The 27,463-nt window shown below is 40.4% G+C and overlaps 1 protein-coding gene and 1 pseudogene across 2 annotated transcripts; one reads left to right on the top strand and one right to left on the bottom strand.

The window, feature by feature from the left end:
- Positions 1 to 950: 950 nt before the first annotated feature.
- On the bottom strand, positions 951 to 1,842 carry LOC140523087 (malonyl-CoA decarboxylase, mitochondrial pseudogene; annotated as a pseudogene).
- A 260-nt stretch (positions 1,843 to 2,102) lies between these two features.
- On the top strand, positions 2,103 to 23,924 carry LOC140528811 (uncharacterized). 2 transcript variants are annotated; one of them, XM_072646988.1, is made up of 3 exons: positions 2,103 to 2,563; positions 18,503 to 18,561; positions 21,754 to 23,924. In XM_072646988.1, exon 3 carries the CDS (start codon positions 21,774 to 21,776, stop codon positions 23,478 to 23,480), a length of 1,707 nt encoding a protein of 568 aa, XP_072503089.1. In that variant the 5' UTR covers positions 2,103 to 2,563; positions 18,503 to 18,561; positions 21,754 to 21,773; the 3' UTR covers positions 23,481 to 23,924. The 2 variants fall into 2 exon arrangements, with proteins under 2 accessions (XP_072503089.1, XP_072503088.1); XM_072646987.1 differs by lacking the exon at positions 18,503 to 18,561.
- Positions 23,925 to 27,463: the final 3,539 nt, after the last annotated feature.

Here is a 27,463-nt window from a genome sequence, read left to right as displayed (position 1 = left end):
AATTAATGTCTCTGACTAAGCATGTTTCACATCAGAGCTGCCAGAGTCTCTGCCAAATACTAGAGATACAAAGACAAAAGCTAAATATTCTTTGCCTTTAAGGATCTTTCATTACATTTGAAGAATATGAAATGTACGTAAATAAGTAAATTAAATACAAAGTAATTTCCTTGTTTTTAATATTTAATACTTTACTGAACAAACTTGCTATTTACTAATGAGCTCTTGAGTTCACATACCCTCTTACAAAATCTTTATCCTTTAAAATCAACTTTTACCCCAGTAGCAATTCTGTTCATTTTTTTCCATGTTAAATGACTGAACTTAACTATGCTTAAATATTTCCACTTTTGCATCAAGCTAAAAGCCACCCATTTCACACATGGATGGCCTTCAAAATTCAACTAATAAAATGTAGAGTTTTTCTTCATCCAACCTAACCAGTGATAACACTTAGTGAGTGGAAAAGAATGACATTTAAAAAAAAAAAGATTCACATGTACAGTTATTTTTTCCCCAATAAGCTTAGCAAACATAATTCTACATGATGTGAATTTACTTACAGACTGGAAATAAAACATATCATTATCCACATCCTCCCTCCCCCTTTTTTGGCTTGTCATGGTGCCTAGCCATCCAAACATGCAAATGTATGTTGAAAAGTTTTTTACATCCTTTTGAAGGATCTGTTTAAAGTTTACTAAGTTTCTGAAACCGAGAAACTAAATTTGGAACTTGCTCAGAAGCATTGAAATTCTTGACTTCTAGTTACGCAGCACTGTTCACAGCAGTTTCCTCTAATAAATATCAGTGATTCTTCACACGCTTGGGGTAGACATCCCCCTAACTCACCAATGGGTTTGAGAACCCTTGGTCACCCTCAATCTGGTTTAGCCCGTCTGCCTGTGGCCGCTGCATATGCTGCAGCTTCTTGGAGCCACAGGTGAGAGTTAGGCTAAACAGTGGACACCAAGGGTGAAAGAGCCCAGAAAAGGGCTTGGCAGCCATCTCACCAAAGGTACTGGTCCTCCCTGAACAAGAGTGAGGTTAAAACCTTTGAGGCTTAAATCTGCCAACCAATTGATGTGCCACATTATTGCTTCATTCTGCAGATGAAAGTTTGTCACTGGGTTGAGGGCATAGCCATGATGCATCTCTCCACATAAGTATCAACCCCAAAATCTCACCAAAGGAAATTCGAACATTTTGACCAGTTTTTCAGATTTCACGCATTCGCTACTAGTTAAAAAAAATCTACAAAGTTTCAGTAATGGGGCCACCTAAGATATCCGAGATTTCATTACATTTAGATCAGAAAAGAGTTCATTCCTCCTAAATGAGAGTTTAGTGTTCCAAGATGCCATTTGATGAATCCAGGTATAAATAATATACTAGAAAAAGCTCCAAGGTAAGGAAATTCCCTCTGGGCTCTTAACAACTCCTTTCGTAAGGAAACTTCCCGACTCAACATCTTGTTGGGTGAAACTGATAGAACAGAAAATTGCAGTGATAATTTCGTTTTGGTCTTCCATTTCTGGAGGAGAAAACTTTTCACTTTTGCCTGGGTATTGTTGGAAATCTCATTGGCCAATGGCATGTGCAAAACTTATCAGTGGTTCTCAGGATATTGAATGGGGCAGGGGGGGGGGGGGGGGGTGATAGCATCTTCTGCATGACCTAACATTTCTGCTTCATGCCCATTCAGTTTTTGACAGGATGCACACCCTCATGCTCACTGATTTTCTGTAGCACTTCACAAGGTGAGCGCCAGGTAACCCTCTCCAGTTTTTAAAATCCTATAGAAAACCAATCTGAAGGCATATTCTTCAGCACTCCATTCATTTCCTAAGTTAAATTCAGACTTAGCTTCTTCCTAGCTGTGTGGGCTTGGGCAAATGAAAATCTCCGTGATATCTGTTTTCCAGGCGGACGACCCTCTTCACGCGCTGTGTTGAGCACGTCTGCGCGCAGTTGGACCAGAAGTGCACTCTGCGCCCAAGCTTGCTGATCCCCTAAAAGAGGGTAGGTAGCGCAGCTCGAGCGCGGAGCGGGTCCTCCGCGTGGAAGAGCGCGTCGGGCTCCCGCGGTGCGAGACTAGGGCATTAAAGACATCCATGGCCCTGGCCCTGGGGGCCCCATGCCCACGCTCTGCTCCGTCATCTGCCCGTGGTCCACGCTGAAGCCCCGCGCCAGGCGGCCTAGCACCTCGGCGCGCTGGCTCGCGCCCTCCAGGCCACCCTAGAAACGCACAAAGTTAACGCATTGAGACTAGGCCGAGGCTAGCATCTTCTCTCAGAGCTGGTAGACCTGGGCCTGAGGCACAGTGAGACTCAGCAGTTCATCCATTGCCCACCCCAGAATCGGTGGAAAGGCTACGGGCAACCTTGGCCAGAGCCTCGGGAGCCTCAGTGCTGACAGGCTGGGCTCCAGGAGCCTCGGCACAGCTGTTTGATACAAAGTAATTTAAAGAGTGAGAGAGTTAATAATCGGAGATATAAGCAAAGAGGAGTGTGTAACAGGTGGCACCGGAATCAAAGCGGTCAAGGAAGTCTACAGGGCAGAGGTGAGGAGAGTGTATTTCAAATATTGGGGATCACTTTGCCAAGGTATAGTTCTGGGAGAAGGAACATAGTGTGAGGGGCACAGCCAGCAGACCTGTTTGATTAGAATGGATAAACCAGGTACTAGACTAATACCACCTAAGACTGTGAAGGACATTAATGCCCTGCTAAAGAAATTGTAGTTCATCCTAGGAGCAAGAAGATGCCTTTGGTAGTCTTTGCCCACACTGCAAAGGTCATTTGGAATTTACAGGAACAAAAAGCCTAAAAATTCAGGATGAGGTAGAGACAAGGTCTTCCTCTTCTTGCTCCTGAAGCCTGAAGGTTCAGCTCCATGGAGAAATCATGGCAAATTCTGATGTCACCAAGAAGACCCTCATCCTTAGCAGATGTGATAAAAATTATGGATTCTAAGGGAGCTGCTTCATTGGGTGGGGATATGCTTGGGCAATCCAGTGTTGCCACCCTGCCCAGGGTGTATACAGTTGATGAAAAATGGAAATGTCTTGAATTCCACATTCTTATGTGCTTTGAAAGTAACTTCTGGTTATAAATCTGTTATCATATGACCATTATCCAACTGATGCAAATTTTCTGGATCATCCAGATGGAATCAAGGATATTCTAGCAGAGCATTCATTTGGTTGTTCAGGCAGCTAGGTGGTGCAGTGAATAGAGCACTAGTGCAGGAGTCAGGAGGACCTGAGTTCAAATCTCACCTCAGACACTTGACACTCACTAGCTGTGTGGCCTTGGGAAAGTCACTTACCCCCAATTGCCTCATCCTGGGTCATCTCCAGTCATCCTGATGAATATCTGGTTACTAGATTCAGATGGCTCTGGAGCAGAAGTGAGGCTAGTGACCTACACAGCCCTCCCTCACTCAAAAAACAAAGTCAAGTGCAAGACATGTCATCATTTCTCTGATGGCATGGTCTTCTTCGGAAATGAAAGACAAACACACACATTTAGTTGTTCTCCATAGTCTGAATGAGAGGCCCCTTGGCACAGAGAACTTTAGTGGAAACTGAATTGGAGGAAGAGGAGGATAGTTGGATGAGAAAAGTGAGTGGTTTAGTAGCTATTGTCCACATAAAGAGAATTGGTCTATGGGGGGAGGGAAGGAAAGAAAGGGGAAACGTTAGATATAATAAGTTTGTCCTGATGCAACAATAATGTAAGAGTGACGCAGTGGAAAGAAGGCTAGATTGGACAAAAAAAAAGTGGTCAAGTCCTGTGTTCTTTCCACTGTACCATTCTTACATTCTTGTAGCATCAGTATAGCAGAGCAACTGACCCTGTCAATTAACTATGTGTGATTTGATAAAAGTCACTAATTACTCAGGTGTTTGGTTATTTTCATATCTAAAATGAAGGTACTGGACTAGATGACCTCTAAAGTCCTTTCCAGAACTAAATATATCACCCTTTGTTCATGGAATCGCAGGTTTTTAGAGTCAAAAGGGACCTCAGTCATCATCAAGTTCAACTGTCAGATTAAAAGGGATATCCACTACAACATACCTAACAAATGATCATCTGGTCTTTTTTTGAAGACCTCCAATGAGGAGGAATCTATGACTTTCTGGAGCAATCCATTCCATTTGCATGGGTAATTCTAATTGTTAGGAAAATATTGCTAACTTCTCACTTCAATCTGCCTCTTTGACCTTTCCACACATTCCTATTTGTTCTGCCCTTCTGGGCTAAACAGACAATTCTGATCACCTTTTCATGTGACGGTCTAGCTAGCATGTCTGCAAGACTGCAGATACTCACTGAAGAGAAAGTTCAAAGAGAATCTTTGATTGAACCATTCATCAAAGACACATGGGGGAGTCTAATCTATATGGTCTGCTTGAATTTTCTCCCTGCCAAAAACAGATCAGCTAATAATTTCATGATTTGCTTAGTGATTATTTCATTTTCCATATAGGGAGGAACTACTGTGACAGAGTTGGGGGCCTGCTTCTCACTGACAAGGAGCAACTGATAGTTAAGGTGGAAATGAGAGGAGGCCTAGAGGAATTGTCTGCTCCATTCTAAAGTTTGTCATAGAGAAGCATTAGAAATCTTGTCTTAATCAGATGTGGACCCTAATTTGAGGGGAAAATGATTTCAATAATTTCAGAGTCAAAATAGGTGTAGGATTCTATTAAATAGAATGCTTCAGGAGAAGTCAGCCCAGGAAGATGCGAAAGAAAGAAATCCTAAGGATACAAAGGGGAAAAATCCCAGACAGGAGGGAAAAAGAGATTTGTCTAAAGATCACAATGTAGATATGCAGGGAATTTTCACATTCTCAGGGAAACTTCAAATAAATGGACATTCTGTCTCCTCTAGAACACATCTAGGCAAAGAAAATTATCTGTCATTCTCAGTGCTAGTGCCTTCCCTGTCTTGATTATTCTGTTTTCATCTCATTGGTAAATAATTTTTTGCTCATTATCTCTCTGCCCTATTTCCCATTACATGTGAGATCCTTGATAGCAAGGGCTTTCTTTTTCTTTTATCTGAATCCTTAGAGCTTAGAACTAGAATTAATGTCAACAAATTAGAGCTCTTCTCTGAGCATGAACAGTTTGCTGCTGACTTGGAGAGAAAGTTGAGCCAACACACAGTTGGCAACAGTGGAGCAGAAAAGGAGTGGGCAGCTTTCAGAGGTTTGGTGTACAGCACTGCATTTGCTCATCTGGGTCAGAACACTCTCAAACACCAAGACTGGTTTGATGAAAATGGTGGGGAAATTCAGAAGCTGCTAAAAGAAAAACAAGAACTCCACAGGATTTACCAGCAGGATAGTTCATCCACCTCTAAGAAGGCAGCATTTATTTCCATCAAAAGCAAAGAACAAGCAAAGCTTAGAGAGATGCAGGATTCCTGGCTCAGAGAGAAGGCAGATGAAATTCAGTTTTATGCTGATAGTAACAATCCAAAATGCTTTTATGATTCCCTGAAAGCTATATATGGACCAAAAACCTATGGTGCATCACAACTACTCAGTGCTGATGCAGTCACATTGATTAGTGATAAGGACATGATCCTAAAGAGATGGACTGAACACTTCCACAGTGTTCTCAGAAGATCATCATCAATCAATGCTGAGACCATTGAACATTTACCTCAGGTTGAAGTCAATCCCTCCTTAGCTGAACTTCCAACTGAAGAAGAGGTTTTGAGGGCCATTGGACTCCTTTCATGTGGGAAAGCACCTGGTGCTGATTCTATTCCAGCTGAGATTTACAAGGTAGGGGGACCATTGCTCATACAAAAGCTGACTGAAATTTTCCAGGTTGTATGACAAGAGGAGGTTATCCCCTAAGAGTTCAAAGATGCCTCTATTGTTTATCTCTATAAGGGTAAAGGGAATAGATTGTCCTATGACAATCCAAGGGGGAATCTCTCTCAGTCATTGTTGGCAAAATTCTTGCTAGAGTCCTCCTTAATAGGCTGATCCTTCACCTGGAAGGTGGTCATATACCTGAGAGCCAGTGTGGCTTCAGAAAGGGCCAAGGAACAGTCGATGTGGTGTTTGCTATCTGACAACTCCAGGAGAAATGTCAGGAGCAGAACAGAGTTCTGGACACAACATTTGTAGATCTGATCAAGGCCTTTGGCACTGTTAGTCATGAGGGCTTATGGAAAATTATGTCAAAATTTCGTTGCCCAGAGAAGTTCATCAATATTCAATTTCATGATGGCATGTTTGCCCAGGTTCTGGATAATGGACAATGCTCTTGTGCCTTCTCAGTCACCAATGGAGTGAAACAGGGCTGTGTGCTTGCTCCCATGCTTTTTAGCATGATGTTTTCAGTCATGTTGACAAATGCTTTCAATGAGGATGAGCACGGCATCAAGATCAACTACCATACTAAAGGCAATTTCTTCAATTTGAAAAGCCAAGACCAAAATGCAGGGAATGTTGGTGCATGATTTTCTGTTTGCAGATGACTGTGCACTCAGTGCAGCCTCTGAAGCTGAGATGCAACAAAGTATGGATCAATTCTCTGCTTCCTGTGCTAATTTTGGCCTAATAATTAAACACCAAAAAAATACAGATGCTCCATTAGCCACCACCACACCATCCATATGTGGAACCATCGGTTACAACAAATGGAGAAGTTTTGAATGCTATGCATAAGTTCACTTACCTTGGTAGTACTTTCCAGGGATGTACACATTGACAATGAGGTTGATGCATGCATTGCCAGAGCTAGCTCATTGTTTGGGAGACTCCAAAGAAAAGTTTGGGAGTAAAGAGGTATTAAACTGACTACCAGACTGAAAGTCCACAGAGCCATTGTGCTGACCACATTGTTATATGCTTGTGAAACATGGATAGTCCACCAGTGCCATGCCAGGAAAGTGAATCACTTCCGTTTGAACTGTCTTAGGAAGATTCTGAGGATCATCTGGCAGGATAAAGTACCAGACATTGAAGTCCTTGCTCGAACTGAACTGCCAACTATTCAAACTATGCTTCAGAGAGCGCAACTCTGATGGGCTGGCCACGTTGTTCGAATGCAAAATGTACACTTGCCAAAAAGACTATTTTATAGAGAACTTGCAAGGGGCAGACGATCACATGGTAGCCAGAAGATATGACACAGAGCAGAACTTTGGATTTGACTGTGCAACATGGGAGACACTGGCACAGGACCGCTCAGCATGGTGCACCCACATAAGAAAAGATGCTGTGCTCTTTGAGCAAAGCAGAATTGGGACAGCACAAAGTAAATGCAGGATGGGCAAATTTGGGATATCCACCTCAAATATTCATACAGACTATCTGTGTCCCACCTGTAGTAGAGCATTTCGAGCTTGTATTGCTCTGATCAGCCACAGTTGGATACACTGAAATTTCACTCTATCATGCTGATGTCATTTTGGTCCTCTTCGAAGATGAAGGACAACAAACATTTGAATTCTTAGAGCTTTACTCAATGCCTAACACATAGTAGTCACTTAAAAATGCATGCTGAGTGACTTGTGGAGCCAACAATTACATTGTTCAACAACTGTAGATTTTAGGATTTTTTTTTTTTGCTGTCGTTCAGGCATTGAGTTGAAATTTGTCTTTCTATATGTCTCATTCCTTTTTCTTGGTTCTTACTTCTAGTGACCCACAGAGAAATTGAACCCGTTATATACATGATACACCTTGAAGATTTGAATCCTGTCTTCATTCCCTCTTTTTCTCATCTACGATGAATATTTTCCCTACAATCATTCCTCACAGGACATAGTCTGGAGTCGTTTGCCTTCATCTGAATGCATTTCAGCTTGTCAATATCTTTCCTAAAATGTGAAGCCCAGAACAAGACACAGAATGCCAGAGATGATCTGACCAAGGAAGGTTAGAGATGAATTATTACCTTCCTTGTTATGGAAACCACATTTTCCTTAATGAGCCCTAGGTTTCCATTCCAATCAGTTCAGCAAATATTAATAAGTGTGTTCTATGTACCATATGCTAGAACTTGTGTCAGTTGCTGGGGATTAAAAAACAAAATTAAATTAAATTATCAAATTTAAATTTAATTATTTAAATTAGAGGATTTAAAATAAAATATTAAAATAGAGGATTAAATATTCTCTGCCTTCAAGGAGATTTCATTATCTGTGGAAGATATAAGAACTGCTCAAACAAGTAAATAGGAAATACAAAGTAATATCAAGAGTAAAAGAGAGTTAATAACTGAGAAAATCGGGAAAAGTGCCATATAGGAGTTGGCATTGGATCTGTCCTTTAAATGAGGCAAGGAAGTCTAAAGAGCAGAAAGTGTATTTCATACATTGGGGTCACTTATGCCAAGGCATAGGCCTAGGAGAGGGTACACAATGTGAGGGGCACAGGCAGCAGGTACTGGATTAGTATCACCTAAGACTGTGGAAGACATTAAATGCCTGGCTAAAGAAGTTGTACTTTATCCCAGGAACAAGAAAGTACCTTTGGCAGTCTTTGCCCACACTACAAAGGTCATTTGGAATTTACAGGAATAAAAGGCCTAAAAATTCAGGATGAGGTAGAGACAAGATCTTACTCTTCTTACTCCTGAAACCTGAAGGTTCAGCTCCATGAAGAAATCATGGCAAATTCTGATGTCACCAAGAAGTCCCTGTTCCCTAGCAGATGTGATGAAAATCATGGATTCTAAGGGAGCTGCTTCATTGGGTGGGGGCATGTGTGGACAATCTAGTGTTGCCACCCTACCCAGAGTGTATACTGTTGACGAAAAATGGAAATGTCTTGAATTCCACATTCTTATGTGCTTTGAAGGTCACTTCTGGTTATAAATCTGTCATCATATGACCATTACACAACTGATGTCATTCCATGCAGATTTTCTGGATCATCCAGATGGAATCAAGGATATTCTAGCAGAGGATTCATTTGGTTGTTTTCCACTCAAAGGTCTGAATGAGAGGCCCCTTGGCACAGAGAACTTTAGTGGAAACTGAACTGGAAGAAGAGGAGGATGGTTGGATGAGAACATCAAAGAAATAGAGAACTTCTCTACTTACAGAGAACTTAGTGAGTCTGATTTGATAGCTAGAGTCTACAGAAAGAAGACTAGCCCAGGGAGGAAAAATTATTAAGGATACTGAGTGAAGTTAATTTTAATGTTGCATATTTGACTATTGACATTAATTTGTACTATACCTTTCTCTGTTTAAGATATCCACTTCTTAGTTTTAGCTCACATAGAAAAAACATTTCCAGAAATTGGCTGAGGAATGTGGTCACATACCAGCTCCTACCTGAGCCTGGTGTGGGACTCATGATTTTTCCCAGAGACAAAAGCTAAACTGAGCTAGTTCTCCCTACCAAGAGTTACCAAGAGCCACTGGTGTGACCTTGGTCCATTCATTAGAGTTTGTGGTGGCCTGGCTCATGAAAAAAAATAAAACCAGAGAAAACTTGATCATGGTGGCCAGATTGCTAGAGGAGAATCAGAACTCATGACCAAGCCTCATTTCTCACCTGACCTCAACCTCTCCCTCTCTCCCAATGATGAGAAGGAATTGGGAGCTCTTAACCCATGTCCTCATTTAATATCCTCCAATCAGGGGTTGCTTTGCTTGTCAGGGGGAGTTCTCAGTAATTTGCTGTCAGGATTTATACGAGCATATCTTAATTTTTTTTATGAAACCACTGACCATCAATTTATTATTGATTATTGGTTGGCTTAATTAATAAATTGATTTTTAATACCGGGAAACTTTGTCTCTCTGAATTTTATTCATGACAATATGAAGTTTGTCCTGGTGCTACAGTAGGGTCAGAGCCAGGGAATGGAAAGAATGTTAAATTGGACAATGGAAGTGGATTCAAATTCTGACCCTGTCCATTAATTATGTATGATTTGATGAAAATCACTCATTTCTCAAGTCTTTGGTTATTTTCATCTCTAAAATGAAGGTGCTGGACTAGATGACCTCTCACGTCCTTGCCAGCACTAAATATATCGCCCTTTGCTCATGGAATAACAGATTTTTAGAGTCAAAAGTGACCTCAGTCATCATCAAGTTCAATCTCCAAATTAAAAGAGGTACCCACTACAACATACCTGAGAAGTGATAATCAATCTCTTTCTCTTCTTGAAGACCTCCAATGAGGAGGAACCTATGACTTTCTGGAGTAATCCATTTCATTTACATGGGTAGTTCTAATTATTAGGAAAATGTTCTTGACCTCTCACTTCAATTTGCCTCTTTGACCCTTCCACACATTCTTATTTGTTCTGCCTTTCTGGGCTAAATAGAATCGGATTCCCTTTTTCATGTGAAAGTCTAGAATATCTGCAAGAATGTAGGTACCCATTGAACAGAAAGCTCATAGAGAACCACTGATTGAACCATCCATCAAGGACACACAGAGTCATGATGTACAGGTGATGGGAGTGAGATAGTCTTCAATTATCCACATATCTGCTTGAAATCGATATGCTAAAAACAGATCAACTAGTAAATTAATGATTTTATCTTCCAAATGTGAAGAAACTAATAGGGGGTATTCTGAATCTGTTTTTCACTGATAAGGAGCAACTGGTTGTTAAGGTGAAAATGCTGAGAGGCATGGAGGGAAGAGCCCATTCCTTTCTAGAGTTTGTAATAGCGAAAAATAGAAAGTCTTGTCTTAATCTGGTGTGGACCCTGGATTTGGTAGGAAGGAGATTTCAATAATTTGAGAGTTAAAATTGGTACAGGCTCTTGCAGAATGAAATGTTTCAGGGGAAGTAAGTTCAGGAGAGATGCTAAAGAAAGAAATTCTAAGGACACAAAGAGGCGCCTGGGAGAAGGAGGAAGGAAAAAGTCAGCACATGGAATTGCAGTGTGTGAAGAGTAAACCTGGCAGCAACTGTCGCAGACATTCCCCAGAACACGCTGGTGGTCATGCACCCAACATCACAAGTGGATGAGCTGGATATTCTGCCCATCCCTCCTCCTCCTGGCAGCAATGACATGGACACTGAGGGACAGAGTGCAATGCTGTGATGAAGGCAGCCCATCTAATGAATGCTAGCATGCTCCTCTCACCAGTGATGCTGCCCTCATTTTTTGGCATTGCAATACCACTGTTCTTCATTGTCAAATGCACACACTAGTGTTTAGGAGATTGCAGTGTGAACGTTATTTTTTTTTTTAAGTCCTAAGGTATCAATTTGACATCCTGAGGTTCCCCATATATAAATATATTTCTTTACCAGTAGGTTTGTGAAATTGGTTCTTTGTATGCTGGACAGTTTTCTCTCATTTAGAAATGATGGGATTGGCAGTAGGGGGTACTCGTGTACCTTCATCATCATAGATGTTGGCCACAGCCCCGACAAAATGCAGTAACACAATTTTGATAGTAGCGCTTTACAAATGGTGGTTCTGTAGAAATCTTAAAGCCATTTTTTATAGTTGTGATGAACAATACAAATTTAAACAAGTGCTTCTATCAAAGCCTCTTTAGCAAAAGATAGAAATGCAGTTGGCATCTGTTATTAGGTTTTACTGCTCACTGTTGAGTGACCACAAAGTAAATATTTACCACTGGGTTCATTGAGTGATTAGGATGAAATTCAGTAGCTGTTTAGTCTGTTTCCCAGTACAGTTTTTCACTCATCTTGCTTGAGTCACATGCAGGAATGTGAACAGCAGAGGTGATTTATCATCCAGTCTGCCTTACCCTCAATCTGTTCACAGATATTTATTTACTGACAAGGTGTTTTCATAAATGTCATGGGATAGGAATGAAGTATTCACTTCTTGTGTACTAAATGATTGTAAACTTGAGTTTTTCACTGAAATAAACTTACATTGTTTTCAAAAAAAAAAAAAAGGTTGTTGATAATGTAGAAAATGTAGAGAAAAGGGTGACCAAGATATAGTGAAAGACCTAGAGTCTATGACATATAGGACTGGTCTGAGGATCTGGGCAAGTTCAGCATGGAGCAGAGAAGCCTTAGAGGAGACATTCATTATAGCTGATTTCCTGAAGCTAAGTATGGTGGAGAGGAAGGTTTAGGTTTGTTCTCTTTGGCCCAGTAGACAGAACCAGAAGCAGTCCAAGAAAGTTGCAAGGAGACAACTATAGGTTTGATGTAAAGAAAACCTCTGGAACAATTAAATCCATCCAAAATAAGAATGAGCTTTCACAGGAGAGGGTGGATTCCCCCTCCTTGGAGGTCTTCAAGGAAGAAGTTAGAGACCATTTGATGAATACATCATCATGGGACTTGTTTCCATGCATGGGTTGGGCTATTGTATTCTGTGATTCTGTGACCTCCTCCCTCCCCCAAACCAAAACTCTTTCTATGTCAGGGCAGTGCTTTTCCTATCACTTTTTAATATCTTTCACTTCTAGGTCATTCACTACTAAACCTTAAGTAGTCCAGTGCTACTAGCTTGAACAAGTAATGGGTTAGATTCAGTTGATTCGATGACAAAGGAATGTGGCTTCAGTCATGGCAGGGACTCCTGGCTGAATTACTCACAGACAGACAGCTACCCCAGGGAGACTTACAAAAGAGGGAGGTTCTGGAAAAGAGGGCAAGTGTGGCAAGTCACTTTTAGAATTGCAGGACAATTACGTTTTGTCAAGGAGATTCATTGTGATCTCAGAGTCCAGTACTGTTCCCACTTCCTCTAAGCAGTACTTCCCAGTCCTATAAAGGGGCTCTTATTGATACTACAGCCATCTTGGTTCCTCATCTGTGTTGGAGCATCTGGTGAGTCTTAAATTCTTCAGGATCAACATGGGTCTGGGATTTCTTTTGGAGGCTGAAAGTCAGTAGAGGCAGTTTGGTGGAACAGAGAGAGTCCTTGCCTGGGAATCAGAAGTCCTAGGTCCTAGATTCTAATCCCTTTGCCTCGTTTGATGTTAGTTCTTTCTATAAAAGAAGAGTATTGTACTGCTTGGTGAATTTGAAGATCCTTTCTGCTTACACATTGCACAATGCTATGAAATAATATAAATTGATAATTTCATATTAAATGCCTGAGATCTCATCATGGTCATTTCTGAATTTTCTTTATTGTCACTAAAATGACCATTACTGTTTAAAATGCCATTGTCAGAAATGATGAGACCTGAATATAAATCTTAAATATGTTACTTAGCTAGGTGGCCTTGGTTGGGTCACTTTTCTTCTTAGCCTCAGTTTTTCATCTGTCAAATGAAGAGCTTGTACTAGATAATTTCTAAAGTCTCTCTTAGCTCTGACATCAGACTCCAAACTCCTTATTTTCTTTTTGACCTCTAAGATCCTTTCTAAAATTGAAATTCTGTGGTATTTAATATAGGGGCAACATGCATTGCTGCAATGAGAGTTAACAGACCTGGGTTCAGTCCTGATTCAGGTTGATTAACACCATGAACTCTGGTAAACTACTGGAACTCAGTTTCCTCATTTGTAAAAAGGAGTTAGATTAGATGACTTCTAAAATTCCTTTAAGCTCTGTGATCAAGTGAGGATCATGTGTTTAACCATCAGAGTGGTAGAAATCAGGGAGAGGTTTTTGAAGGGTAGTAGGGATCATTTATAAATCTGTGGCTCATCAGCATTTATTTGTGATGGTAGACCTGGGAATAGCTTTCCAGATCACTTATTCCAACCCATTTATATTTCAAGATCCAGATAAACTTTGCCCTCTAAGGTGAAAGCATTAACTTTCCATGTTTCTTATTAGAATCTATTTACACATCTCCCCCATTAAAATGTGAGGGCGTGGGCAGTGATTTTTGCCTTTCTTCATATCCCCAGTGCTTAATTGATTGATTGATCAATCCAGATTCATGTCTTCTAGTTTCCGAAGCATTGCTTCTTCCTTTATACCTAGTCTTAACATCTTCATTTCTTTTTTAGTATTACTTTATTAATTTAATTAATAAGTTTTCAGTTTTCAACAATCTCTTCCATAAGTTTTAAATTTTCTCCTCCTCCCTTCCCCCTTCCTCCCCAAGACAATCTTATATGGGTTCTACACTTATGTTCTTATTAAACACATTTTCACATTAGTCATGTTGCATAGAAGAATTAAAACGAATGGGAGAAACCATGAAAAAAACCAAACCAAACCAAAACATAACACAAGAGAAAACAGTCTGCTTCCTTCTGTGGTCCAGATCCATAGTTCTTTCCCTAGATGTGGATGGCATTTTGCCTCAAGAGTCCTTTGGGAATGTTTTAGGTTCTTGCATTGCTGTGAAAGGCTGTCCATCAGAAACAGTCCTCGCACACTGTGGCTGTTACTGTAACAGGTTCATTTCTAACACTTTCATGTTGCCATCATGGACCCAGGGTTCCTTAAGTGTCCAGAAAATGAACTGAAAGAAGAGAGAATTACCTCCAGAAACCAATGAATAAATAAATAAAGTGGAAATTAGGAGAAACCTGGAATCAGGGCAACAATAATAGAAAAAATCTTTCAAATATCCACAATATCCTTGATCTCCAACCTCTCCATGCCTGAGATTATGGTTTTTACGAATTCTTATGGCCTCCACAATCTATCACCTTCTGATCAAGCTAATTTTAACTTAGCTTTAAATCATCTATTGTTGATTCTGAATTAGAATCTTTTCCAGCTAGGAATTACCTGGTAGAGCTTGTACTGCACTCCCTTAGGCTGTGAGACCCCAGAGTCACTTTTCTGTTATGAAGAGATGTTGAAAGAATGAGTGAAAGAATCATAGCAACAGTTCCTATTGATAAAGTCTTTCATGGTTTATAGGGAGCTTTCCTCATATAATAGGAGTAGATGTTCAAATAGAATATTCTGCTTTGGCCTATTTTAGAGATGGGAAAAGGAGCACTTAGGTGGCACAATGATAGAGCATCAGGCCTGGAGTCAGAAAGATTGCCCAATTCACTTCACCCTCTTTGCCTCACTTTCCTCATCTGTCAAATGAACTGGCAAATCGCTCCAGTATCTTTGCCAAGAAAACCTCAAATTGGGTCACAAAGAGTCAGACATGACTGAAACAACTGAAGAACAGCTAGAAATGGGAAAAAAAAGTCTCAGAGAGGTTAAATGATTTGTAGAAGGTCATAGAGGTAATGAGTGTTTCACCTAGAATTCTTCACCCAGAAGTCAGCTTCTCTCACTTCCAGGCCACTAGTCATTTTGCTATCCCTAAATTTATTTTTTTCTTAAATCATAAACACTTTTCATTATTGTTAATTTATTTTTTTCACTTTTGTACAATCAATTCCATAAGTCTTAGATTTTTCTCCTCCTCCCTCCCCTCTCCCTTCCCGAGATTATATTCTTATATGGGTTGTGCACACACATTCTTATTAAACACATTTTCACATTAGTCATGTTGTATAGAAGAATTAAAATGCAAGGAAAACAATCATGAGAAAACCCAAACAAGACAAAACATAACACAAGAGAAAATATTCTGCTTCACTCTGCTCTCCAGTTCCATAGTTCTTTCTCTGGATGTGAAAGACATTTTGCTTCAAGAGTCCTTTGGGAATATTTTAGGTCCTTGCATTGCTGTGAAGGGCTAAGTCTACCAGAAAAATTCCTCACACACTGTGGTTGTTACTGTGTACAAGATCTCCTGGTTCTGTTTCTTTCACTCAGCATCAGTTCATGTAAGTCCTTCCAGGTATCTCTGAAGTCTTCCTGTTCATCATTTCTTATAGCACAACAGTATTCCATTAAATTCATATACCATAAATTGTTCAGCCATTCCCCAGTTGATGGGTATCCCCTTGATTTCCAGTTCTTGGCCACCACAAAGATAATAAAGCAATAAATATTTTTGTAAATGTGGGACTCTTTCCCATTTTTATGATCTCTTTAGGATACAGTACTAGAAGTGATATTGCTGGTTCAAAGGTTATGCACATTTTTGTAGCCCTTTGGGCATGGTTCAAGATTGTTCTCCAGAATGGTTGGATTAGCTCATAGCTCCACCTGAATTCCACATGAATTAGTGTTTCAACTCTCCCACATCTTCTCCAACATTTATCATCTTCCTATTTTGTTATGTTAGCCAGTCTGATAGGTGTGATGTGGTACCTCAGAGTTGTTTTGATTTGCATTTAGAGCATTTAGATTTAGTGATTTAGAGCATTTTTTATATAATTTATAGATATCTTTAATTTCTTCCTCTGAAAACTGTCTATTCATATAATTTGGCCATTTATCAATTGGGGAATGATTTGTATTCTTGCATAGTTCACTTAGTTCTCTATATATGTTAGAAATGAAAACGTTATCACAAACACTAGTTGCAAAAATTCTTTCCCAATTTTCCACTTTCTTCCTAATCTTAGTTGCATTGGGTCTGTTTTGTGCAAAAACTTTTCAATTTAATGTCATCCAGATTATCCATTTTGTACTTCATAATGTTCTCTATCTCTTGTTTGGTCATAAATTTCTCCATTCTCCATAAATCTGACAAATACACTATTCCTTGCTCCCCTGATTTGTTTATAGTATCATTCTCTATGTGTAGATCTTGTATTCATTTGGACTTTATTCTTGTGTACAGTGTCAGGCATTGGTCTATGCTCAGTTTCTGCCACACTGTTATCGAGTTTTCCCAGCAGTTTTTGTCATACAATAAGTTCTTACCCCAGAAGCTGAGGGCCTTGAGTTTATCAAACAATAGATTGCTATATTCATTGACTACTGTGTCTTGAGTACCTAACCTATTTCACTGGTCTACCCCTCTATTGCTTAGCCAGCACCAAGTTGTTTTGATGATTACTACTTTATAATACAATTTGAGACCTGGTAGGGCTAGGCCACCTTCCCTAGCAATTCTTTGCATTAATTCGCTTGATATTCTGGACCTTTTGTTTTTTCAGATGAATTTTGATATTATTTTTTGTAGCTCTAGAAAATATTTTTCTGGTAGTTTGATTGGTATGGCACTGAATAGGTTAATTAATTTAGGTAGAATTGTCATTTTTATTACATTAATTTGGCCTACCCACGAGCAAGTGATGTTTTTCCACTTACTTAGATCTGACTTTATTTGTGCTAAAAGTGTTTTTTAACTGTGTTCTTATAGTCCCTGGGTTTGTTTTGGCAGATAGACTCTCAGATATTTTACAGTGTCTACCTTAGCTTTAAATGAGATTTCTCTTTCTATCTCTTGCTGTTGGGCCTTGTTAGTAATATAGAGAAATGCAGGTGACTTATGTGGGTTTATTTTGTAACCTGCAACTTTGCCAGAGTTGTTTATTATTTCAAGTAGTTTTTTACTTGATTCTCTAAGATTCTCCAAGTATATCATCATATCATTTACAAAGAGTGATAACTTAGTTTCCTCTTTACCTATTCTAATTCCCTTGATTTTTTTTCTTTTCTTATTGCCAAAGCTAACATTTCCAGTACCATATTGAATAAAAGTGATGATAATTGACATCCTTGTTTCACCCCTGATCTTATTAGAAATGCAACTAGCTTATCTCCATTGCACATAATGCTTGCTGATAGTTTTAAGTAGCTATTGCTTACTATTTTATGGAAGGCTCCATTTATTCCTATGCTCGCCAGTGTTTTCAATAGGAATGGGTGTTGTATTTTGTTGAAAGCTTTTTCGGCATCTATTGAGATAATCATATGGTCTCTGTTAGTTTTGTTGTTGATATGATCAATAATGCTGATAGTTTTCCTAATATTGAACCAGCCCTGCATTCCTGGTATAAATCCTACCTGATCACAATGTATTATTCTTGCGATAAGTTGCCTTTTTGCTAATATCATATTTAAAATTTTTGCATCTATTAATTAGAGAATTGGGGTGTAATTTTCTTTCCCTGTTCTGGTTCTTCCTGGTTTAGGTATCAGAACCATATTTGTATCATAAAAAGAATTTGGTAGAACTTTTTCTTCACCAATTTTCCCAAATAGTCTATATAGTATTAGAATTAACTTTTCTTTAAATGTTTGATAGAATTCACTTGTAAATCCATGTGGCGCTGGAGATTTTTTCCTATGGAGTTCACTCATGGTTTGTTCAATTTCTTTTTCTGAGATGGGGTTATTTAAGTATTCAACTACCTCTTCTGTTAATCTGGGCAATTTATATATTTTTTAAAAATTCATCCATCTCACTTAGATTGTCAAATTTATGGGCATACAGTTGGGCAAAGTAATTTCTAATTATTGTTTTAATTTCCTCCTCAGTGGAAGTGAGTTCACCCTTTTTATTTTTGATATTGGTAATTTGGTTTTCTTCTTTTTTTTAAAATCAAATTGACCAAAGGTTTATCAATGTTACTGGTTTTTTTCATAAAACCAACTCTTAGTTTTATTTATTAGTTCAATAGTTTTCTTAATTTCAATTTTATTAATCTCTCCTTTGGTTTTCATTATTTCTAATTTGTTATCTGTTTGATGGTTTTCAATTTGTTCTTTTTCTAGATTTTTCACCTGCATGCCCAAATTCACTGATCTCTTTTTCTATTTTATTCATGTAGGCATTCAGTGATATAAATCCTCCCTTAAGAACTGCTTTTGCAGCATCCCATAAGTTTTGGTAGGTTGCCTCATTACTGTCATTCTCTTGGATGAAGTTATTGATTGTTTTTATGATTTGTTGTTTAACCCACTCTTTCTTTAGGATTAGATTATTTAGTTTCCAATAATTTTGGTCTGTCTTTCCATTTCCTTTTATTACATATAATTTTTATTGCATTATGATCTGAGAAGGATGCATTGACTATCTCTGCCTTTCTGCACTGGATTGTGAGGTTTTTATGCCCTAGTACATGGTCAATTTTTGTATATGTGCCATGTACCACTGAGAAAAAGGCATATTCCTTTGTATCCCCATTCATTTTTCTCCCCAAATCTATCATATCTACTTTATCCAGAGTTTTATTCACCTCCTTAACTTCTTTCTTGTTTATTTTGTGATTAGATTTATCAAGTTCAGAGAGGGGGAGGTTGAGGTCCACCACTAGTATAGTTTTGCTGTCCATTTCTTCCTGTAACTCCCTTAACTTCTCCTCTAAGAATTTGGATGCTACACCACTTGGAGCTTATATGTTCAGTAATGATATTGCTTCATTGTCTATGGTGCCTTTTAGCTGGATATAGTTTCCTTTCTCATCTCTTTTGATTAGCTCTATTTCTGCTTTTGCTTTGGCTGACATTAGGATTGCTACCCCTGCTTTTTTTATATCAGCTGAAGCCCAACGTATTCTGCTCCAATCTTTTACTTTATCCTGTGTGTATCCTCCCATTTCAAATGTGTTTCTTGTAAACAACATATTGTTGGATTATGGCTTTTAATCCATTCTGCTATCTGCCTTCATTTTATGGGAGAGTTCATTCCATTCACATTCATAGTTATGATTAATCTCCGTATTTTCCCTCCATACTGTTTCTCCCCATTAATACTTTTAGTTCTACCTCCCCCTTCACAATGGAGTTTTAATTTTGACCAACCCCTCCCTCAGTCTTCCCTCCCTTCCATCAGCCTATTTCCCATTATTTCCCCTTTTCCCTTACCACTCTTTCCCTTCATTTTAGCCTCCCCTCCCTTTTCTTTCTCCTTTCCCTTCCTACTGCCCATAGGGCAAGTTAGATTTCTATAATTAACTGAGTTTTTTGTTCCCTTCTTGAACCAAATCAGATGAAAGTAGATCTCAAACAGTGTTTATCTCCCTCCCCTCTTTTCCTCTCCTGTAATATTTTTATGCCTCTTCCTGTGATGTAATTTACCTTTTTCTGCCTCCTCCTTTTCACACTTCCAATTACAATCCCTTCGCACCTTTAAATCATAATTTTTTATCATAACATCATTTAATTTATATTTATTCCCTCTATCTATGTATATCCCTTTTAAATATCATAATAAAAATATACAATTCTCAAGATAAATAAATATTATCTTCCCTTATAGGGATTCAAACAGTTTTCCCATATTGAATAACAAATTGTTTTCCCCTTGTTTACCTTTTTATACCTCTCTTGAGATTTGTATTTGAAGAATAAGTTTTCTATTGAGCTCTGACCTTTTCATCAGGAAGATCTGGAAATCCCTTATTTCACTGAGTGTCCATATCCTTGTCTGAAATATTATGCTCAGTTTTGTTGCATAATTGATCCACGGTTGTAGTCCAAGCTCCTTTGCCTTACGAAATATATTCCAGTACCTCCGATCTTTTCATATGAAAGCTGCAAGGTCCTGTGTGATCATGACTGTGTGATCCTCTGTATTTGAATTGTTTCTTACCGACTGCTTGCAGGATTTTCTCTTTAACTTAATAGTTCTGGAATTTAACAACAATATTCCTGGATGTTTTTAGTTTGGGATCTCTTTTAGGAGGTGATCAGTGACTTCTTTTGATGATGATTTTGCTCACTGGATCTAGGACGCAGGGCAGTTTTCTTTGATGATTTCTTGGAAGACATTTTCCAGGCTCTTTTTTCATCATGGCTTTCTGGTAGAGCAATAATTCTTAGATTTTTCTCTCCTGGATCTATTTTTCAGGTCAGTTATTTTTCCAATGAGATATTTTACATTTTCTTCTATTTTTTCATTCTTGAGATTCTGTTTGACTGATTCTTGATGTCTCATAGAGTCGTTAGAGTCTATTTGCCCAATTCCAATTTTTAATAGATTGTTTTCTTTGGCTAACTTTTGCATGTCCTTTTCCGTTTGTCCAATTGTTCCAGTTAGGTTTGGTATCTCTTTATCCATTTGTCCAATTTTTTTTTAAATTCTTCTGTGTATTATTTTTTCATATTTTTTAAAATCATTGATCAGTTTCTCTTCTACTTCTCTAACTTGGTTTTTAAAATTCTTCTTAAGCTCTTTCAAGAATGCTCTTTAGGCTTGAGACCAGTTCATATTCCCTTCTGAGGTTTCAGATGGGAGTACAGTCTCAGTGCTGTGTTTTGGTATCTTTGGTATTCTTGTTTTGGTCCTTGTCCCCATAGGAAGATTCTATGGTCTTTTCTTTTCTAATTTGCTTCCTGCTCAAGATGATTGACTTTTTCCTGGCTTTTAGAGTGGATCTCTGCTTTTGGGGCACAGGCGGCTCTGTCTGATGGTTCTTGTGCTCAGAACTTGAGGTTTTGCATATTGTGGTCTCTGGTTTTTTCATCTTAGAAGCTAGAATGCTGCAACTTACCTGGTGCTGAGCTGGCTGGTGTGCCAAAGCAGATCCCTGGTGAAGTCTTTCTGAGTTTCCCTGGAGTTTCCCTAGAGACACTGTAGAAGGTGTGGAGGAGGGGTGGTCTGGCCTCAAGAAGGAGGTCTCCTCTCCTGAGTTAGAGCACAGGCTGGCTCAGCATTTAGTGATTCCCAGTCTTCCCTAGTATCTTCCCAAATCCCCTGACTGTGATAAGGCATGCCTGGGGTCCTGGTGTTAGCGCTTATGACCTCTACCTCCCTGGGACCTAGGATCTCCTCCTGGTTTGCTGACTTGGGGATGTCTGGGACAGTTCCAATCCTACAATGGTCCCCTTCAGCCACAGCAAGAAGGACTCCCTTTTGCGATTTTCCTGGCCTCTTGGTCTAAGAGAATGTTTACCTCTTTGGCTGATCCTACTATTCCAAGATTTTTCCTGGAGAAATCATTACCCCTAAATTTAGGGACTTCTTTATTTTAGAGACCCAAAGAGACTTCTAAGATCATGACCTGGCTCAATAGGAAGTCTCAGGCTTTCCTAGTCTTGAAATTTCCTGCCTGCAAACAGTATCTTATGTTTCTTTCAGATACACAGAGATCCAGAAAGATGTCCTATCAGAATCAGCAGCAGTGCAAACAGCTTTGCCAGCCTCCTCCCAACTGGTCACAACCTTGCCAGTCCAAGTGTCCAGAGCCATGCCCTCCCAAATGCCCAGAGTCATGCCCTTTGAGGCACTCTGAACCATGCCCTCCAAGGTGCTCTGAGACATGTCCTCTGAGATGCCCTGAGCCATGCCCTCTGAGGTGCCCTGAACCATGCCCTCCTAGGCTCTTAGATTCATGCCCTCTTAGGTGCCCAGGTCCATGCCCTTTGAGGTATGTAGAGACATGCCCTCCTAAGTACTCTGAGCCATGCCCTCTGAGGTGCCCTGAACCATGTCTTCCAAGGTACTCTGAACAACGACCTCCGAGGTGCCCTGAGCCATGCTCTGTTAGGCACTTAGAACCATGCCCTCTTAGGTGCCCTGAACCATGCCCTCTCAGGTGCCTAGAGCCATGTCCTCCTAGGTGCTCTGAACCATGCCCTCCAAGGTGCCCTGAACCATGCCCTCCTAGGCACTTAGAGCCATGTCCTCCTAGGTGCCCTCAACTATGCCCTCCTAGGTGCCCAGAGCCATACCCTCCTAAGTGCCCAGAACCATGCCCTCCTAGGTGCCCAGAGCCCCGCCCTCTTAAGTGCCGAGAGCCATGCCCTCCTAGGTACCCAGAGCCATGCTCTCCTAGGTGCCCTGAACCATGCCCTCCTCAGTGCCAAGAGCCACACTCTCCTAGGTTCCCAGAGCCACGCCCTCCTAGGTGCCCTGAACCATGCCCTCCTCAGTGCCTAGAGCCATACCCTCCTAAGTGCCGAGAGCCACACCCTCCTAGGTACCCAGAGCCATGCTCTCCTAGGTGTCCTGAGCCATGCCCTCCTAGGTGCCCTGAACCATGCCCTCCTCGGTGCCTAGAGCCATGCCCTCCTAAGTGCCGAGAGCCACACCCTCCTAGGTACCCAGAGCCATGCTCTCCTAGGTGTCCTGAGCCATGCCCTCCTAGGTGCCCTGAACCATGCCCTCCTCGGTGCCTAGAGCCATGCCCTCCTAAGTGCCGAGAGCCACACCCTCCTAGGTACCCAGAGCCACGCCCTCTTAGGTGCCCTGAACCATGCCCTCCTCGGTGCCTAGAGCCATGCCCTCCTAAGTGCCGAGAGCCACACCTTCCTAAGTACCCAGAGCCATGTTCTCCTAGGTGCCTAGAACCATGCCCTCTTAGGTGCTCTGAACCATGCCCTCCTCGGTGCCTAGAGCCATGTCCTCCTAGGTATACTGAGCCATACCCTCCTAGGTGCCCAGAGCCATATACTCCTAGCTGCCTTGAACCTTGCACTCCTAGGTGCTTTGAAACTTGCCCTCCTAGGTGCCCTGAACCATGCCCTCCTCGGTGCCTAGAGCCATGCCCTCCTAAGTGCCGAGAGCCACATCCTCCTAGGTGCCCAGAGCCATGCACTCCTAGGTGTCTTGAATCATGCCCTCCTCAGTGCCTTGAACCATGCCCTCCTAGGTGCCCACAGCCATGCCCTACTAGGTGCCCACAGCCATACCCTCCTAGGTACCCACAGCCATGTCCTCCTAGGTGCGCTGAGCCATGTTCTTCTAGGTACCCTAAACCACACTCTCCTAGGTGCCCAGAGCCATGCCCACCACAGCAGTGCCAGCAGAAATATCCCCCATGCCCTTCACCCTGCCAGCAGCGATGCCCACTCAAGAGAAAGTAGCAGTGGTAGATGCTAACAGAACCATGAAACCAGGTGCTTGAGCATCCCTGGGGAGGCTCGGACTCCCTCACCTTCTCTTTGCCCCTCCATACCTCTCTACACTTCATCTACCCTGGATGGGATGAAATCCCTTGGAGAAATATCTTTGTTCCTGGAGCTACAGTCCTTTCAAAAACAAGACCTCCAACCAACTCCTATCTCCCACCTCCATTTCCATACCTCCTGGATGAAAGACAGCAGAGAAAGCTTGAACAACTCCATACCAGGCTTCCTGGAACCTCAATGGAAGAAGAACCCCAAGAAACCAGACTCCTTGGTTCCCTGTTCTCTACTCATGCTCTCCTCTGTGCTGTAACCTGGGTGGTGATCTCCATCCCCTGGGATGTTGTAACTCTCGTTCCACCACTTTCCACTACCCCAAATAAAGCCTCTGTTTCATGGTGAGATCTGAATTGTTGTTTTTGTCCTCCCTTTTCAGCTCTTGCCTCCAATTGGTCAGGCATCAGCTCTTTCCAGGAGGATGTTTTCCATCCATTTTTCACAGATAGAGCTAGACGCTATAATTGGGGAATAACAGAATGAGTTCACTTTGTATCATATTTCTTGGCTTCCCAAGTTCCTTATATCCTCTGTTACATCCTTTTTCCCTAAAAAAAGACTCTGTGAGATGAGCAGAGATGAGATTATTATCTTCATTTGTCTGATGAGAAAACTGAGGCACCAAGGGGTGATATGACTTGCCCAAGGTCACACAATGGGGAAGCTGTTGATGTGTTATACAAATCCCTGTCCTTTTCCTCTATGTCCAGTGATACTTTTTTCATGACATTCTCCTTACTATGAATTGAGCTTGGTTTGGCATTTCTTGAATAGTTATGCCAAAGAGGCTTCCTTCATGTGTGACATGGAAAATGGTTGTAGGCAGGAGTTTTTAAGTCTATAAAAATGGTTTCCTAATTTGTGCAATCATAGGATTTAAAACTGGGAGTATGGAAGGGAATAAGTATTTGTAGAGTGCCCACTATGTGCCAGGCAACATGCTAAGTATATTATTTGATTTTATTTGATCCTCACAACAACTCTGAAAGGTAGGAGCTATTATCCCCATTTTACAGACAAAGAAACAGGCAAACACAAGCAAAATGACTTGCCCAGGTTCACATAGCAAGAATCTGACTAAATCTGAACTCAGATCTTTATGACTCCAGGCCTAGCACTTTTTTTCCCACTGTGCCACCTACCAGCCTACAAGATGACATTTAATTCAACCTGTTTATTTTTCATATGAGGAAACTCAGGCCCAAGAGGCTAAGTGACTTACTCAGAGTAACATAGCCAACAGGTAGTAGATTTGAGATGTGAAGCCAGGTCTTCTGATTACAATGGTAGGATTCATTTCACCATTCCATATGGCCTTCTTTATTCCCAGGGATCCCCCTTCCATTCTCTTCTTTGTCTTTTAGTTGTTGCCAGCCTCAAAAAGACACTGTGATCTCTGCAAGTCTCTTCTCCCCCAGGAAGTTCCTGTGACTTTTAAAGCTTTGACAAGAGAGAAAGAATTCCCTTAGGGGGAGAAGACTGGCTTACCCTGATGTTCTACCCTTTGCATACCTCCCTTGCTGCCTCCAAACTGTTTAATACTTTGTATTTCTAGTTTCTTTGCAGACTGGACAGTTCCTGAGAATTCTGACACTCCTCTTTTGATTGATATTTTTGTTTTGTAGATCACCTTCATTTCTAAATAAATTCCTCCTCCTCCTCCTGCCCAGACAGACAATAAAAAAGAGCAATGATACATATCTTAACAAAACTAACCATAGGCATGCATGCAGCATAGTCCAGGAAGCATGGAGCACAGCCTGACGTGGCAGGGACAGGGCCCTGAACAGAATTCAGGGAGCCACTGGCAGCACCAGTTCCCAGATTGCTCAGCCCACAAACAGCTTCAAAGGTCAGTGGGAGAACCTCTTCACCCAGGAGAGGGGAGCTTAGTCTGGACCCCCAGTAGCAGCAGATTCCATATTTGGAAGCCTCTGCCTAGAGCCCCTGGGGGAATTGAGCTACTGATCTGAATCTCAGCCCTGAGCTCAGCCCTGACAAAGAACTCAAAAGTCAAATAACTGTCTGGGAAAATGCCCAAGAAAGGGAAAAAGAATAAGACAATAGAATGTTACTTTCTCGGGGATCAAGAATTTTCTTCCATTCTTTTGGATGAGAAGGAACAATTTAGGTCTTCAGAGGAAGACCTAAAAGTCAAGCCTTCTGCAGGCAAAACCTCCAAAATAAATATGCAATGGTCTCAGGCCATGGAAGAGTCCAAAAAAGGATTCTGAAAATCAAGTAAGAGAGGTGAAGGAAAAATGGGAAGGGAAATGAGAGCAATGCAAGAAAACCATGAAAAGCAAGTCAACACCTTGCTAAAGGAGACCCAAAAAATTGCTGAAGAAATTAACACCACAAAAAATAGACTAAGTTAAATGGCAAAAGAGACTCAAAAAGCCAATGAGGAGAAGAATACTTTAAAGAGCAGAATCAGCCAAATGGAAAAGGAGGTTCAAAAGCTCACTGAAGAAAATAGTTCTTTAAACAAAACCAAAAGAATGAAAAAATAGAAGAAAATGTAAAATACCTCATTGGAAAAACAACTGACCTGGAAAATAGATCCAGGAGAGACAATTTAAAAATTATGGAACTACCTGAAAGCCATGGTCAAAAAAAGAGCCTAGACATCATCTTTCATGAAATTATCAAAGAAAACTGCCCTGATATTCTAAAATCAGAGGGCAAAATGAATATTGAAAGAATCAGCTGAAATGAATCTCCTGAAAGAGATCCAAAAAGAGAAACTCCTAGGAACATTGTAGCCATATTCCAGAGTTCCCAGGTCAAGGAGAAAATATTGTAAGCAGCTAGAAAGAAACAATTCCAAGTATTGTTGAAATAAAATCAGGATAACACAGGATCTGGCAGCTTCTACATTAAGGGATAGAAGGACTTGGAATAGGATATTCCAGAAGTCAAAGGAACTAGAATTAAAACCAAGAATCACCTACCCAGCAAAACTGAGTATAATATTTCAGGGGGGAAAATGGTCATTCAATGATATAGAGGACTTTCAAGCCTTCTTGATGAAAAGACCAGGCCTGAAAGAAAATTTGACTTTCAAACACAAGAATCAAGAGAAGCATGAAAAGATAAACAAGAAAGAGAAATCATAAATGACTTTCTAAAGTTGAGCTGTTTACATTCCTACATGGAAAGATAATATTTGTAACTCTTGAGACTTTTCTCAGTATTTTGGTAGTTGGAGGGATTATACACACACACACACACACACACACACATTATAGATAGATAGATAGATAGATAGATAGATAGATAGATAGATAGATAGATAGATAGATAGATATAGATACATGCATAGATAGATAGATAGATATAATATATACATAGAGAGAGACAGAGACAGAGAGACAGAGAGCACAGGGTGAGTTGATTAAGAAGGGATGATATCTAAAAAAAATAAAATTAAGGGGTGAGAGAGGAATATATTGGGAGGAGAAAGGGAGAAATGGGATAGAGCATATTATCTCTCATAAAAGAGGCAAGAATAAGTTTATTCAATGGAGGAGAAAAGGAAGGAGGTGAGACAGAAAAAGTGAAGCTTACTCTCTTCACATTTGGCTTAAGGAGGGAATAACATGCTCACTCAGTTTGGTATGAAAACCTATATTGTTCTACAGGAAAGTAGGGGAGAAGGGGACAAGTGGGATGAGGAAGATGATAGAAGGGAGGACAAATGGGAGGAGGGAGGAATTTTGAAGCAAACACTTATGGGGAGGGACAAGGTCAAAAGAGAGAGTAGAATAAATGGGGGGGCAGGATAGGATGGAGGGAAATATAGTTAGTTTTACACAACATGACTATTGTGGAAGTCTTTTGCAAAACTACACATATATAGCCTATATTGAATTGCTTGCCTT

Source organism: Notamacropus eugenii, chromosome 2 (assembly GCF_028372415.1).
Source record: "Notamacropus eugenii isolate mMacEug1 chromosome 2, mMacEug1.pri_v2, whole genome shotgun sequence".
In the NCBI taxonomy this organism is placed as follows: Eukaryota; Metazoa; Chordata; class Mammalia; order Diprotodontia; family Macropodidae; genus Notamacropus; species Notamacropus eugenii.
This window is presented reverse-complemented; position numbering and strand designations above follow the sequence as displayed.

What these genes read in the sequence shown, in the direction of transcription:
- LOC140528811 (XM_072646987.1), top strand. Translation starts at nt 21,774, where the DNA reads ATGTCCTATCAGAATCAGCAGCAGTGCAAACAGCTTTGCCAGCCTCCT.